Here is a 13,360-nt window from a genome sequence, read left to right on the forward strand (position 1 = left end):
TGCAACTGCATCCTCCAATATGCTTTTCAATTTTGTCAATCTTATCTTTAGCTTGGCATTGACACGACCGGCATTAAAGATTCTGGAACCGGAGCTATGAAAAAGTCCGGAGCATCTGCTTCCCTGCTGAGCCCGACACCGGTTCCTAGGATGCCTTCTGTAACCGAAAGGAGCAACTCGGTTGGTTCTGGTGGAGTAAGATATTTAGTTTGTATTTTCGTAGTTATTTGCTCTACATTAAGTTATTTCTTCTGTGGCAAATAAGATTGTTGATGCATATGAATGGCCAGTATATTTTATTATGTTTGCATTAACTTCCTTTTAGAAATAAACCTAGTCAAAACTCAAACAGAAATTATTCAATCACCGCCGATTTTTAGAGATAATGTTTAAAGCAATGAAACTCTGTATGTCAGCCATATTTCGTTCTTTTTACATCTTGCAGGCAGTGAGCAATAAAAGAGAAGTTACATTCGATATTGATGCAGATTTTCCTGACTTCTCATCCATCGGTAATGAGTTAGATGACAGGGTATTTTTGCTTGGTGTATAGATGGTTCCAGGTTGCAACTCAGGGGTTTTATGCATAAGATGCTTAATTAATTCTAGTTGTCAAGAGAATTATTAAGATGCCTTGATATAACTGGAACGAATTTTTCTTAAAAAAGCCTCGTTTCGTTTCAGTTTCAATTCTAAAAAGATGAAATTTAAAAGTTTTTCGTTTCATGGAATGTTGCTTTATTATGCTACTTTTCGAACTTGCTTTACTGGCAAAATAAGCTACAACATATAACCTTTTATTGCGGCACATAATGTATTTTGAGTTTTCATATGACTTTTTCGCACATTATTTTCATTTTCGGTATTTGAATTTTAGGCCATGGTGTGTTGGCCTATTCCCCAGAGAGTGTTTTGGTGGCCCTTCAGAAATTGAATGGCTCCTATAATCCGTGGACCATCGTAAGGTATAATGTTGACCCCCTCTTTCCGCAATCCTGTCTAATGCACAATAATCTATAAAATAGCAGTGACTATTCTTGTTAGTTTCATGTCAATGTATTTTTTCTGCCTTTAATCATTCCTACATTATCTGTCAAAAGGCTGTATCTCGATTTTTACTTACGTTTGCAGTTTAAATGGACTGAAAAAAATGCTTATTTTCTAACCTCTCCTTCTCGAGTTTAATCTCGTCATCTCCTGTTTACTTAACTCTATGAATCTAAGGTATCATGGGCTTGCTATTCTAGTATTGGTGAACAACTAAAGCTATTCTATGCTGTTTCATTTTGCTGCGAAATGCATCAACGTTGGGACAAAGTAAGTGTTCCTAAGATTTGTTTTTTGCTCTTACAGTATTTTCTTTAAATAAAAAGTTTCCCTGAAATCTTTTACCTTTTGGGTAGAAAAGAATTTTTTTGACACAGCGTTAAGAATGTGACTTTATCTTCATTAATTAATCATCTGAGCTTTGCGCCAAAGTCTCTTCTTTCTGTGTAGGTTTCCATTTGATTTCTTAACATGGAGGATTGTATGGTAAAAATTGTCTAGTAAGATTGTGTGAAAACTTTGCGTAAATACTGCTCAACTTCTGCAAAAAGAACTTCTGCAAAAAGACAGCATACAATTTAATAATTCCAAATGACAATCACAAGGACTGCGATTTCCTTCCATTCTGCTGCATATTATAATGCCTATGCACTTTTGCGCACTAATTTGAATACATGTCTGCATTTTCCCGCTGTCAGGATGTTTCAAAGCATAGTTATTGAAACATCATATAGTTTAATGGCGGAAAGAGGATGAGAGGTAGTTGACTGTTTAATTCGATCCTGTTTATATTTTATAACGTAAGCATTTCTGATAACTCTCAAACCAAAGCTTCAAGCTTTCAATTTTCTGAACTTTTGATGAAGTATTAGACAAAAACAAGCCTAATGAACTTGAAAGCTCTTTTCAATTGCTAAGCATCTGCCATTGATGCGGATGCATTTGTAAGACATGATGCCTGGGCTTTTGGACTCACCTTTACCGATACGCTAGCGGCAATTCTGGTAACGATGAGCAAATATGAAATACTTAATTTTATTGCATTGCAAATCGTTTGTTGAAAAGATTCTATTTCGGTATCGAAAGGTCCTGTTTAGTGATTGCAGCATTAATTGCGATTTCCATATGATTGCGTACAGATTGATTCATCTAGTGCCATCTGTAGAATATTCTTCAAGAATGTCTTTAGCTTTTTTATCTTTTAACAGCAGTTGAAAAGTCACCTCAACTTTCTTTTTAGTTCCTTTAGAACCAATTAAATATATTTCTGAATATTATTCTCAAACTACAACTACTATCCGTATGGTAGTCCTTTTATTCATGACAAGAATGTCATAGGACCTCTGTTGATAATTGCCTTTCCGTCTCTGGCAAAAGATTTTCTTTTTTTTTACTCTCTGGTATACTCTTCATTTTCAGTACGCCTTGCCCTTTCAGCATCTACTGCATGCTTAAAACTATCAAGAAGAGAACAATAAGCCATCAGCTTGTCGTAGATTTTGATAATTCGGTTTGACTAATTTTGACTTTAAAAAATTGCCTGTATGATGAGTGGCTCGTTGGCCGAGCCATAAAAACTTATCCATGTTTTTTGTAGGCATTCACATATGGCATTGCTGCTTTGAAATGCATTCAAAATGGCAAGGGTGCTACTGATTTCAATTTTGGTGAAAAGATTATCGTCTTAGCAGAGAGCATCTTGAGGTACTATTATGTTTGAGATTTTATGTTCAGTTAAAGGTAATGTGTCCAGCTAAAGCAAGCAACTCTGCGGGGGTTTTTAGAAACATGTGATTTTTTATGTCATCGCCCCAGCCATTACGGTCGTTTTGTTTATCTATACTGCTGCGAGGTCAGCTTTTCATGTGAGCAGTTTTGCATCGCAAGAATACTAACCAATCGCAAACCGCTATTTTGGTGGGTGGCTTGACAGGTTGGGTATACGCAGTCCTTTTATATGGACATATTACCTTTAAGATTTTTAGTGTGCTGTTATTTGCATTTGTAGATCACGTCTTCTGTAATTAAAGTCACCTGCAAAATGTCACCTGCAAAACATTCTCACTGCATTCTAGGTCAAATAATGCATGGCATTGATACATAGATATTTCTTTCTTGGTTTCATCAACCATAATGCTACATGTTAATTTATACATCACTTCTAACTGTGGGTGCTTAAAAGCTAATGATATGGAAATCTTTCAAATGCTTTTAGTCGAAATCTTCAAAAGGTTAGTTTGTCCGATCTTTAGATTCGCTGCTTATCACAAACGAATGAAACAGTCTTTAGATAGGCCGGTTTCCTTTTTGCGCGAAAGCTTCAGCGAATTCATCAGCGATTTCCGGGTGTGGGCGAATTCGCCAGCGAAATTTTGAAAGTTGAAAGGAGATCAACTTCTCAGCAAAACACAGCTTCCCTCTGAACGGAAACACGCTCGGCGAATTCGCTGACATCATTTTTATTTCCCAGCATTTTCTGGCATTTGCTCCATGTCTCGTAGTTTGAATTCAGCACATCAAAATCTATATGTTTCAATTGAAAACTTTTAGCCATGCGATTTGTGCAGCGAAATTCTTATAAAGCCACGATAGCAGTTCACAGGAAACGTCAGGCTTCAGTCCAAAAAATGACATTTGTGTAAAAAGGGTTTGTGAGCAATAAGTTTCATGTTTTTCTGTTCTAATCTACGTTCAGTTCAAAACATTCCTTTTTGGTCGTCACATGGACCTTCATTTTTGCAGTGCGACTGACTGCAACCATGTGGGTATATGATGCAACCCTTTGCTTTTCACTTATTTTTAGTTACTATAACGCATAATTTTCTGGCTTTTCAAAAATATTTGGGTATCAAAATGTGAAATTCGTTTATTTTGGAGCACCTCAAGACTCTTACATTGAGCTGCTATTAGTTGACCCTCGCTCCTTGCGTTACTAACATGTTTTTATGCAGACAAAGCACCTTTCTTTACACTGATGCCATCATATTTAAAGTTCTTTTTTTATAATATTTGAAATCTAGTTCCATTGAAGATCTTCACTCTGACAATGGGGATGTCACAAACGATATGTCTGCGTTGGTTTCCTTTGTCTTTGAGGTAATTTTTCGTAAATCTATTGATTATTGCCTTATAGCATTTCAAGACTGTCCATGCAGAACAAATTGGGAGCTGAAACTGTTTTCATTTTTATAAAAGCCTTTGATATTTTAACCACCTTACAGCTAAAATTGTTTGATAGGCTTGCTACATTTTGAAAGATTGTACTTCTCTTCTGTCCAATATTGTTTTGGCGACATCAGTTGCTTGACGTTGCTTTTGCAAGAGCTTTGTCCAAAGAATTTCACTGGAGGTTAGTCACGCTTTTGTAGATGATGATTTCCAATTTAAACTGGAATGAAATCCTGCAGTGTTCCATGAAAATAGTCTGTGACAACGAGTACGCGTCGGATTCGTTTTGTTGTTACCAAAATCCGTTGTTTTGCATTATCCGGTGCACTACATTCCCCGACCCCCAAGCCTTAAACTAAACCCCACCTCTTAAGAAGTCTTTCTCAGCCAACCAGCCCTTTCAACAAACCCTCTCAAACCACTCATCTTTTTTTGCAATAACTTTGCCCTAATCCCTCCTTCTTTGCCATAGCTGTTCCAAGCAAGTTGCGACTTCTTGGTGCCCTTAAAAGATATCGAGGACTGCCTGATCAAGAAGACATCCTTTCTGGCACCAGTTTTAGCAGTCGTTCTATTCAGGTAGTTTTTCATTTATTTTTTCATTCATTAGCTCTTATTGTGTCTTTTTTATCCCTTGGATGTGTTGCTGTTAAATTTGTCAGTTTACTTTTTCGATGGTGCTATTGATACATTGTCTTGCAATAAATAATGTTAAGTGAATAAGTAGTAATGATAAGTTGTCTTTCAACTTTGTCAATTTGCACAGAATGCCTCAGGATAAATTTATTGTATAATCGTTAAAGAGGCAATTGCATTATCGTATATAATAGCATGCCCATAAGTGTATGCATGTATTCTTAATCTCTCTTGACAAAGTCACAATAATGAAAGATGTCTCCAAAGTAACTACTTGCTTATATAAATCCTTTGGCTACAAAGTAACTCTTTGCTTCAGTTTAAAAATTACCCACACTTTCTTGTTCGTTTGATACCGAAGAATATATAAATGGGCTGGGCTTTACTTGTCTCTCTTTTTTAGCAAAACGTTTTTTGTTAATACTTATTTTTAAGAACATGTCCTTATATAGGGATGTACCGGATATACGGTAGGCTGGATGTTATAATTCGCAAATTTGGTCCAGGGTTGCCAGATTGTCTTTTTAGCCAAATTTTTCATTTTTGGTTTTTGGATTTAGATTGCCTTGAAAAATTGTTCTTTTGCTTACTACTTAAATTTGACCTTGTTGGCCTTTTCAGCAGACGTCCAAAATTAATGAGTAATTACTACATTCATGGAATTAGTAGTTAACTACAAAGTGTTAACCAAATTTCAAATTTTATCACCTAACCTAAATATTATCTTGAAATTAGCAAAGGGTTTTGGAAAAAAGTAAGATTCTTATCTAAGTTATGAAATTATCTAACAGGCACAAGCGTAGAAATATAACCAGTGCCTGCTCGATGGATTCTTGAGAGAGTTTTTGATTTGGCCTTTTTATGAGCATTTTGGCTTAAATTGCTCACCAGTCTAGCCTTCGTTTGTAAATTCAATCCGGCAACCCTGAATGGGTTTCTTTGATCTTCTCGCTATACATTTCTTCGCAAAGTGGGTCAAAACTTTTTATTACTCAAAAATCCATAAATGGCCAGATTATCCGGTAAAATCCGGCCGGATATTCCACGAAGAAATCCGGTAAATCCGGTTCCTACCGGATTCTGAAAATCCTGATCCGGTACACCCCTATCCTTATATTTTGCGATTTGCAAATTATGCTGGCTTTTCTTTTTTTTTCTTACAGTGGCCAAATAAATGTGGAAAGCTTGCCGTTTTCTGTTCAGCTTGTTCTTTCTTCCAAGACTCTTCCCCAGGCTTTTGAATTGCAGCTAAGTCCTAGCTTTCTCAACTCATTAACAGCATCTATTATTGATGAAATATCCCTAGGGAGCAGAAGCTACAATTTCTTGATACAACCATTTGAGAGCAGCTGCGTTGGTGACAGCTTAAGTACGCCTAATGATGAATTGACTAGCAACTCTTTGCCTGAAAATTTTGACTCAAATTTAAAGCAAATCATCGAAAACAGACTGAAACTTCAACAGCGGCGAAACTGCATCTTTCTTTCCAGCGTTACTGCAGCTACAGTTTCGGCAGCCTCATCAGGACTACGAGCCTCGTCTGCCTGGCAGAGAAAAAGTGGGACCCATGCGCATGGGGGCATCGGATACGACTCTGTTGTTTTTACCTGTAATCACAATTTTCCAAAGTATTATATAGAAGATGTTATTTTGCCAGAGTTTGTACAAAGAGTTCAAGGGCTACCGAAGCCTCTGCCAGGAACAGCCAATGTGCTTCTTCGTTATTACACGCAGACACACGCAGCTATCCCGGCTGCCTGCCCGTGCTGCGTCTACAATAACCTTCGCCTAGAGCAACTGCATTTGCTGCAAGAGACTGGAAGTGAGCTCAGCGGAAACAAATCAACTTTCTGGGAAGTCTAGGCCATAATCGCCTAACATAATATGCTGATATAATTTGATATACCTTATAAATAGAAACTGCTTTTTTCATGCTGCAGTCCCTTCCTGTTGTCAGATAATTTATCTAAATGAACTCCCGCTGAAGAGAAACTATTACTATAATTCCTTTCAAAATGCATGTACTGTCATGTTTATAGTATTTACCTCCAAAAGCAAGAGGACTTATAATGTATAAAAACACAATTGATCAATAGAAGACTTTTTATGTTACATTTTTATTGGTTTCATCTAGGCAGTCTGCCCAATATTCTAAACTTCGTTTCGGTCATCTCTTTGCTGACCGTCTATCCATTACCACAGTGTTGTAAGTTAGTGCCGGATAAATGGGGTCTTTATTGAGTAATCGCTTGGTGTATTCTCGAAGTCTTCGATTGCCGTAAACAAATATAATTGCGTTCATAACGCCGTTTGTTAACAATAGCAGGTAACACCAAACAGATAATACCTTCCAAACATCTGCAGGCTCGATATCTTGATAATATCTGTAGTAGGTGACCACCAAAGACCCGAAGTTGTATGGTAAATATAGACATAACATCGTAAGAAGTGTAAGTTTTATTGTGTTGATCGCCGCAACATCCTGCCCTTTACAATTACTTGCAAACAAAGGAGGTATCTTGCTCAATTCTGACTGGCTGCAGTTTATCTGTTCTGTAGTCCTTATATTGCCCTTCATATTTCTCGCATCCTGTTTCTCCACATCTGCTTCCGGCATTTGAATTTGCTTCAGAGACTGCTTCGTGTCTGCATGCTGTGCAGCAACAGTCCTCTTTCTTGTTGAATCCATCACGGCCATATTTGTCTTGAAAGACCGATTTGCTACAATCACTTTTTTGTTTCGCTTGATTTTTCTCACAATGGCTGCGTACATCACATTTACCCCAATTAGGCCTAACAAGTTCCCAATGTTTAAAACAATTTGCAGTTGGAACGATCCTTTCGTGAGAGTAATGAGTAATGCTATAAGATGGGCTGCAACAGCCGTCCCGAGAGTCATCATTCCTAACTTCCTCTTGTTCATGAATTTATTGTACGCATTCAGTTTGGTAAGATGCAAAAATCGGTCGAATGCGATCAGTATAAGCATAAGGAACGACGTGTATCCGGTTGATATTGCTACGTATTGCACTGCGTGGTGCAAGTGACAGTTGTGCAATTCAGCCTGTTTGTACAGCAAGCTGATGAGAAGGGGAAATGCCAAAACACCTACAGTTATGTCTGACAAAGACATTGCTTTTACTAGCTTGTTTGTTGATGTGTTCATCTGTTTCGTTTTATGCAAAGCGACAATCAAATATGTATTGACTGTGATCAGTAACATTGCAATAAGCACACAAGCTGTGATCCAAATCGTCAGGTGCACTGGAGCAACACCGATATTCAGTAATGTGTAACAAATCACGGCCATTTTTTAAAGTCAGTCCAATGTTATTTGATTTAATTACCAATTTTTACGTTTCCAATGTGTGTTCAATCACATTTCAGCTTTGTCAAGAGAGAAATGCATTACAACAAAGCATAAAGTGGGAACATTTCGCACCTGTCATTCGAAGTGAGCCTCCTTGACACTGGCTCAATCAGTCATGAGAAATGCGACTGAAAGTCGATGCAGCAGCAGAGTTTGGATTTCGGCAACACTTCCAAAGGTCATGATATTTACGGAAATTCTTAGTGAATCAACGAAATCTGCAATAAGTGATATGAGCGAAGGCAAAAGCTTTGTGCATTAAATTAAAGGCATAAGTTCTATTGACATTAATATGTAAACAAAGAATTACATGAAAGCACGAAGGATTAATTTGGCCAGAAAACGAAGCAAACCTCTCTGCTTTAGAAAAACAATCGAATAGAGCTTCGTTGGGTGTAACGCAGCATCGCATTCTCTGCCTTGCAGCTGTTCGCTAGAGCAGTTATCTTGTTGGCAATGTCCGGTGATCAGCTGTCAATATTCAGCTTTATCTTCCCATGTTCTTCCCTTGTTCCAAACTCTATTGCCAATGTATTATCAACCTTGACAGATGTTGTCACATTTTCTAGGGTTCTCAATTACAATTTCGACAATTTTTTTTACTTATACAATCATGTTGTTATGGAAACTAGCTTCTTTTATGAAATTATTTTATTAATTCAATGTAACACCTGTTAAACTGTCGTTTTATTCTTTCAAATGCCTTGAATTTCAATAACTTTCAATTATTGAACATTTTTTTCCGTAGATTGACTTTCAGAGTACGGATTTCCATATTTGCTCTGAAGGTTATGTTGTATTATTTTTTCGAAAAAGTTCCCCATTTCATCCTGGTCGATAAGCACGTGGTCGATCTTTGGTCTTGCTTCTTCGGTAATCCTTTCGGTAATCAAGTTTTTTGGGGTATTATTCATCATTCGAAAGCCAATTTGAGCTTGTAAACCAACTTGGTTATAGATGCTAGATGCTCCAAAGTCTGAATCGATTATTCTCTTATTTTAATATTTTTTTGATTCTTCTATCTTCTTTACTTTCGGTCACTGTCTGTCCTAGATTCTTGAAGTTCTCTGTAAAAATCACATTGATCCGTTTCTTCTTGATCTCCAATACCGAGAACATCAAGTTTCTTATAATCATCACTAATGTTCCTTGCATTTTTCAGTGCCATCCCCATCGTGAACTTTTGCCCTTGCCAATCGGTTTTATTTTTTACTCTCTCGTGTATGCATACATTTTCTTTTTCTTGCAAATTATGTATTTTCACTGTGTTTAAGTTTGGTAGTTTTTCTTCTGTAACCAGAGACATCCCCCTTTCAAGCCCTCTGTCACCACTGGTAAACCAAGGCTATTTCAGGTCCCGCGTCAATCAAAATACACTTGCATTCAAAATGTATTGGGACAAACTTCAAAATACACTTGCATTTTAAGCAACAAATTTTGAAAGACTTTTTAATAATCTTTCTCATTAAAAAAAGGACCGCATCCATGAAATTTCCGCAAGATATAGTTCATGTTCCGAAGCCGTTTAGGTACGCACAACAATTCAAAAAACATCAACCATAAAATTTCTTTTCTTACAAATTGCGGTGTGTTAGCGGTTACTTTTGTGGTGTGTTAGAAGATTTGCCGTATAAGAAAAGTAGAAATAAATTACCAAGGTTTGACAGACCGAAGAAGTTCACGACGCCGAGATACAAAAGGTCATTTCTGAGGGAACTGTGAATTAACAGGTTTGACTCCTTACCAGACATTACATTGCCATGTAAAAAGAAGCTCAATCTAGGAACATACTCTAAGGTCTTAATAGAAGGGGGGACGCTTATTAATTTTTCGATTTTTTTCTGACCCCCTGGAGCTTTTTTGGACCCCCGCTCCCCCTTTATTAATTTTTATATGCAGTCATTCATATCCTTTTTTCATTTGTCCTTTGTTCTTGCAGCTGTGAAATTTCTGTAAAGTTTTACTTTAATGAAGAGGTTGCATTGTACAAAAGTTTTAACTTAAAACATTAGTATGACATCCAAAAGAAATTAGTATGACATCGCAATGCTCTTTCACGAATTTTGTTTACCTTAGAATTGATCGTCCTGTCATGGAATATGCATACAAGGGTACAGTAATTGAACTGCGAGTTAATGAAAGCATCCATCGGCAATTTTAATTTGACAGGATCCGTATAATTAAAGAGGCGAGCAAGTGCGTGCAATTTTTGATTTGCTTTTTGCATAAATCTTCGACATGTTTTGTGAAACTTAATTTTTTTATAAAAGTAACTCCCAATAGCTTTTCATAATCACTTTCTTTAATTATGGAGTTACCAATAGTGACTACTGAGTCTTTACATTTGTTACCCAATATCATAAGGTGACATTTGTCTTCGTTAAGTTTCATGTTAATCTCTGAAAACCATTTTGCAAGTACAGCACTGTCTATTTCTAATTTTTTAATTATAGTATTGAGATCTGAATTGCATGCATAGATAGTGGTGTCGTCAGCATAGTTACAAATGTTTTTATTATTTACAAAGAAGAAAATGTCATTTATGAAGATATTGAATGAAAGAGGCCCTAGAACTGATCCTTGCAGTACCCCTATCGTAACATTTCTCCAACTACTCTATGAGCTGTTTGTTTTGACTCTTTGTTTTCTCTTTGATAAATAGCTTTTGATTAGCTTGAGAGCATCCCAGCTGAGACCATGAGCAGCTAGTTTTGCGATCAAAAGATCGTGATTCATGCAATCGAATGCTTTTGAAAAGTCCATCAGAATTGCTCCAGCTATTTCCTTATTGTCAAGACTTGCTTTACATGTTTGTAAACAAATTAACAAAACGTGCTGCGTGTAATACCCTTTTCGAAAACCACCCAAAAGTGAAGAGAAGAAGATGGCAATGTAATCAAAAAGCTGATTATACATAATGCGTTCAAATACCTTTGAAATAGCTGGAAGTAGGCTTATAGGCCAATAATTTTGCTTTCTCGTGTTATCATCTTTCTTGTAAAGCGAAGAAATGTCAGCAAGTTTAAGATCATCTGGGAAAGCACAGTCAACTACAAGGTTGTTGAAAATTTCAGTTAGTGGTAATGAAAATAGATCGGCATTTGCTCGAAGTATTTTTGCTGGAATGGCTTCTTGCGGCGACGCCGTTTTAGGATCTAATTTTATTAACTGGTTGAACATTCCTTGGACTGTGATTTGGTGAAATGAGAAACTTAGAGAGCTTTTCACTGTAGCCCTAATCTTAGCAATACTAGGATGGCACTGGAAACGTTAAACAGTCGTTTGTAAAGTATCTTGCGAAGAAATATCCAGGTTTGTGGAGTCCTCTTCACAAGCTACACCTAACGTTTTGGTAATATCAACAAAATATTCATTCAAGATTTCCGCAACCCTAGTATCGTCTGATTCAACAACATCGTTTTCGAGAAGCGTAATACTAGCACGTCCTTCAATCTTGTTCGAGAAAAGGGCCTTTACTGTTCTCCAAAACTTTTTGCTGTCGCTAACAACTTTTGGGTCTAGTCGATTATAATATGATCTTTTGTTTTGACGCAATAGTTTCTTTGTTTTTTAAAAGCAGTCCAGTTCTCATTTGTCTTACTTTTGTTAAACCTATTCTTTAGTCTAGTACGCTTCATGTTTGCTTTTCTAAGTTCTTTGGTCATAAAAGGGCCATCATTTGCTCGCACATATTTCTTCTTGCACGGAGCATGCTTATCTAGCACTTTTTTAGAAATCCTATTGACATTCGCAAAATCTTGATTGCCCTCAGAATTAGAGGTAAGCTCTTCCAGAAGTTCCGCCCTAAAAACTGAGTTGTTAAATTTATTATAATCCCGGTACGTTATAATTCTAGGGCCTCTTTTAAGAAAGCTTCCTTTCAAAGCGGTAGCTATCATAACGTGGAAGTCCGACAGCCCAGTTTCAATTGTTGTAGTATTTTCAAGTCTTGTGGTATCACTAGTAAGTATCAAGTCAATGCAAGTTGGACTATCGGATATAAAACATGTATGTTTCTTAACGCCTTTATCTAAATTACAGCTGTTCATGAAGTCTTGCAAATTTGAATTTTCCTCGCCAAGGTTAAAATCCACAACTACTAGAAAATTTTCATAATTGGTGAAATAATGCTCCATGCTTTTGCTGATTTCTTCGAAGAAAAATCTCTCTGATTGAGACGGAGGACGGTAGATACCAATAAGAAACCATTTTACTCTGTGAAGATTTATTTTAACTGCTTTATTTTGCAATTTCTTGGGAAGTTAAACCATTTGGTGAAACTTCTCTCGCGGGAACACCCTCTTTTATATATACCAGAAGACCTCCTCCATGTCGATTCCTATCTGCTCTTAGGGGTGGCATATAGCCATCAATACGGAATTGATTAGTTGGGAAAGTTTCGTCTATTTTCGTCTCTACTTTTATCAGGATATCGATATCTTTAAAAATCACACATTTCAGTGCTTCTAATTTATTTCTTATTGAACTGATATTCAGGTGTGCAATTAGTAAGTTGTTTTTATTAGATAGTCGCAACTTTTTTAGAATCAAACTGACATCTACATCCTCATTGTCATCATCAGAGTTATCTAATATATCATAAGTAATTTTCATGTTAGGCTGCAATGTTCTTTTTGTAATTTTTCGTTTCGTCCATTAAAGTTCTCATTCGATTCATTGCTAATACAGGCTGGAGGTCAATCCTGCTGATGTACATAATGGTAATTAGCCTGCTCATTTTAGCAATACAACAATACATTATTACACATGGTGGTAAATGTCATTTGGCTTTATCGATTGTATTCATAAGAAATTCTCTATCTGCACTTTTTTGGTTTGCACGAAGTAGGTAGGTAGGTATCCTCGGCTCGCATATATGCAAGTAACACTACTGATAAACTGAATGAAATCTTCCTGCTTTCTGAGATCATGGACGAACAAAGCGCAAAAGAAACGAACTTATCTCACGCTGACCCCAGCTATTATCTATTAATCCTTCCGTTATTCTTATGCCAAACGATTTTACAGTTTAATTCGCAAAATAACAGATTTCCTCTAGATTTTTCACATTTCCGGTCCCCCATTTACTAAGACCCCCCCCCCCCCCCCCCTTATTTATTCTTTGAAAAATTTCTGACA

At 36.7% G+C, this 13,360-nt stretch overlaps 2 protein-coding genes across 2 annotated transcripts in view; one reads left to right on the plus strand and one right to left on the minus strand.

Moving 5' to 3' along the window:
• Nucleotides 1-6,963, plus strand: part of LOC135692757 (uncharacterized) — a 34,363-nt gene extending 27,400 nt beyond the window's left edge. The window contains exons 35-42 of the mRNA XM_065211049.2: nucleotides 52-195; nucleotides 446-512; nucleotides 878-965; nucleotides 1,248-1,317; nucleotides 2,645-2,751; nucleotides 4,068-4,143; nucleotides 4,688-4,794; nucleotides 6,015-6,963. Coding sequence (XP_065067121.2) covers nucleotides 52-195; nucleotides 446-512; nucleotides 878-965; nucleotides 1,248-1,317; nucleotides 2,645-2,751; nucleotides 4,068-4,143; nucleotides 4,688-4,794; nucleotides 6,015-6,714 — 1,359 coding nt within the window. The 3' untranslated portion in view covers nucleotides 6,715-6,963. The remainder of the gene's footprint in view (nucleotides 1-51; nucleotides 196-445; nucleotides 513-877; nucleotides 966-1,247; nucleotides 1,318-2,644; nucleotides 2,752-4,067; nucleotides 4,144-4,687; nucleotides 4,795-6,014) is intronic.
• LOC135692764 (uncharacterized) lies at nucleotides 3,387-13,316 on the minus strand. Its single transcript, XM_065211060.2, has one exon. The coding sequence runs from the start codon at nucleotides 8,159-8,161 to the stop codon at nucleotides 7,019-7,021; it is 1,143 nt and encodes a 380-aa protein (XP_065067132.1). The 5' UTR covers nucleotides 8,162-13,316; the 3' UTR covers nucleotides 3,387-7,018.
• Between the last annotated feature and the right edge of the window lie 44 nt (nucleotides 13,317-13,360).

The sequence above is a fragment of the Rhopilema esculentum genome, chromosome 3, assembly GCF_057945365.1.
Source record: "Rhopilema esculentum isolate cy_ngs chromosome 3, ASM5794536v1, whole genome shotgun sequence".
In the NCBI taxonomy this organism is placed as follows: domain Eukaryota; kingdom Metazoa; phylum Cnidaria; class Scyphozoa; order Rhizostomeae; family Rhizostomatidae; genus Rhopilema; species Rhopilema esculentum.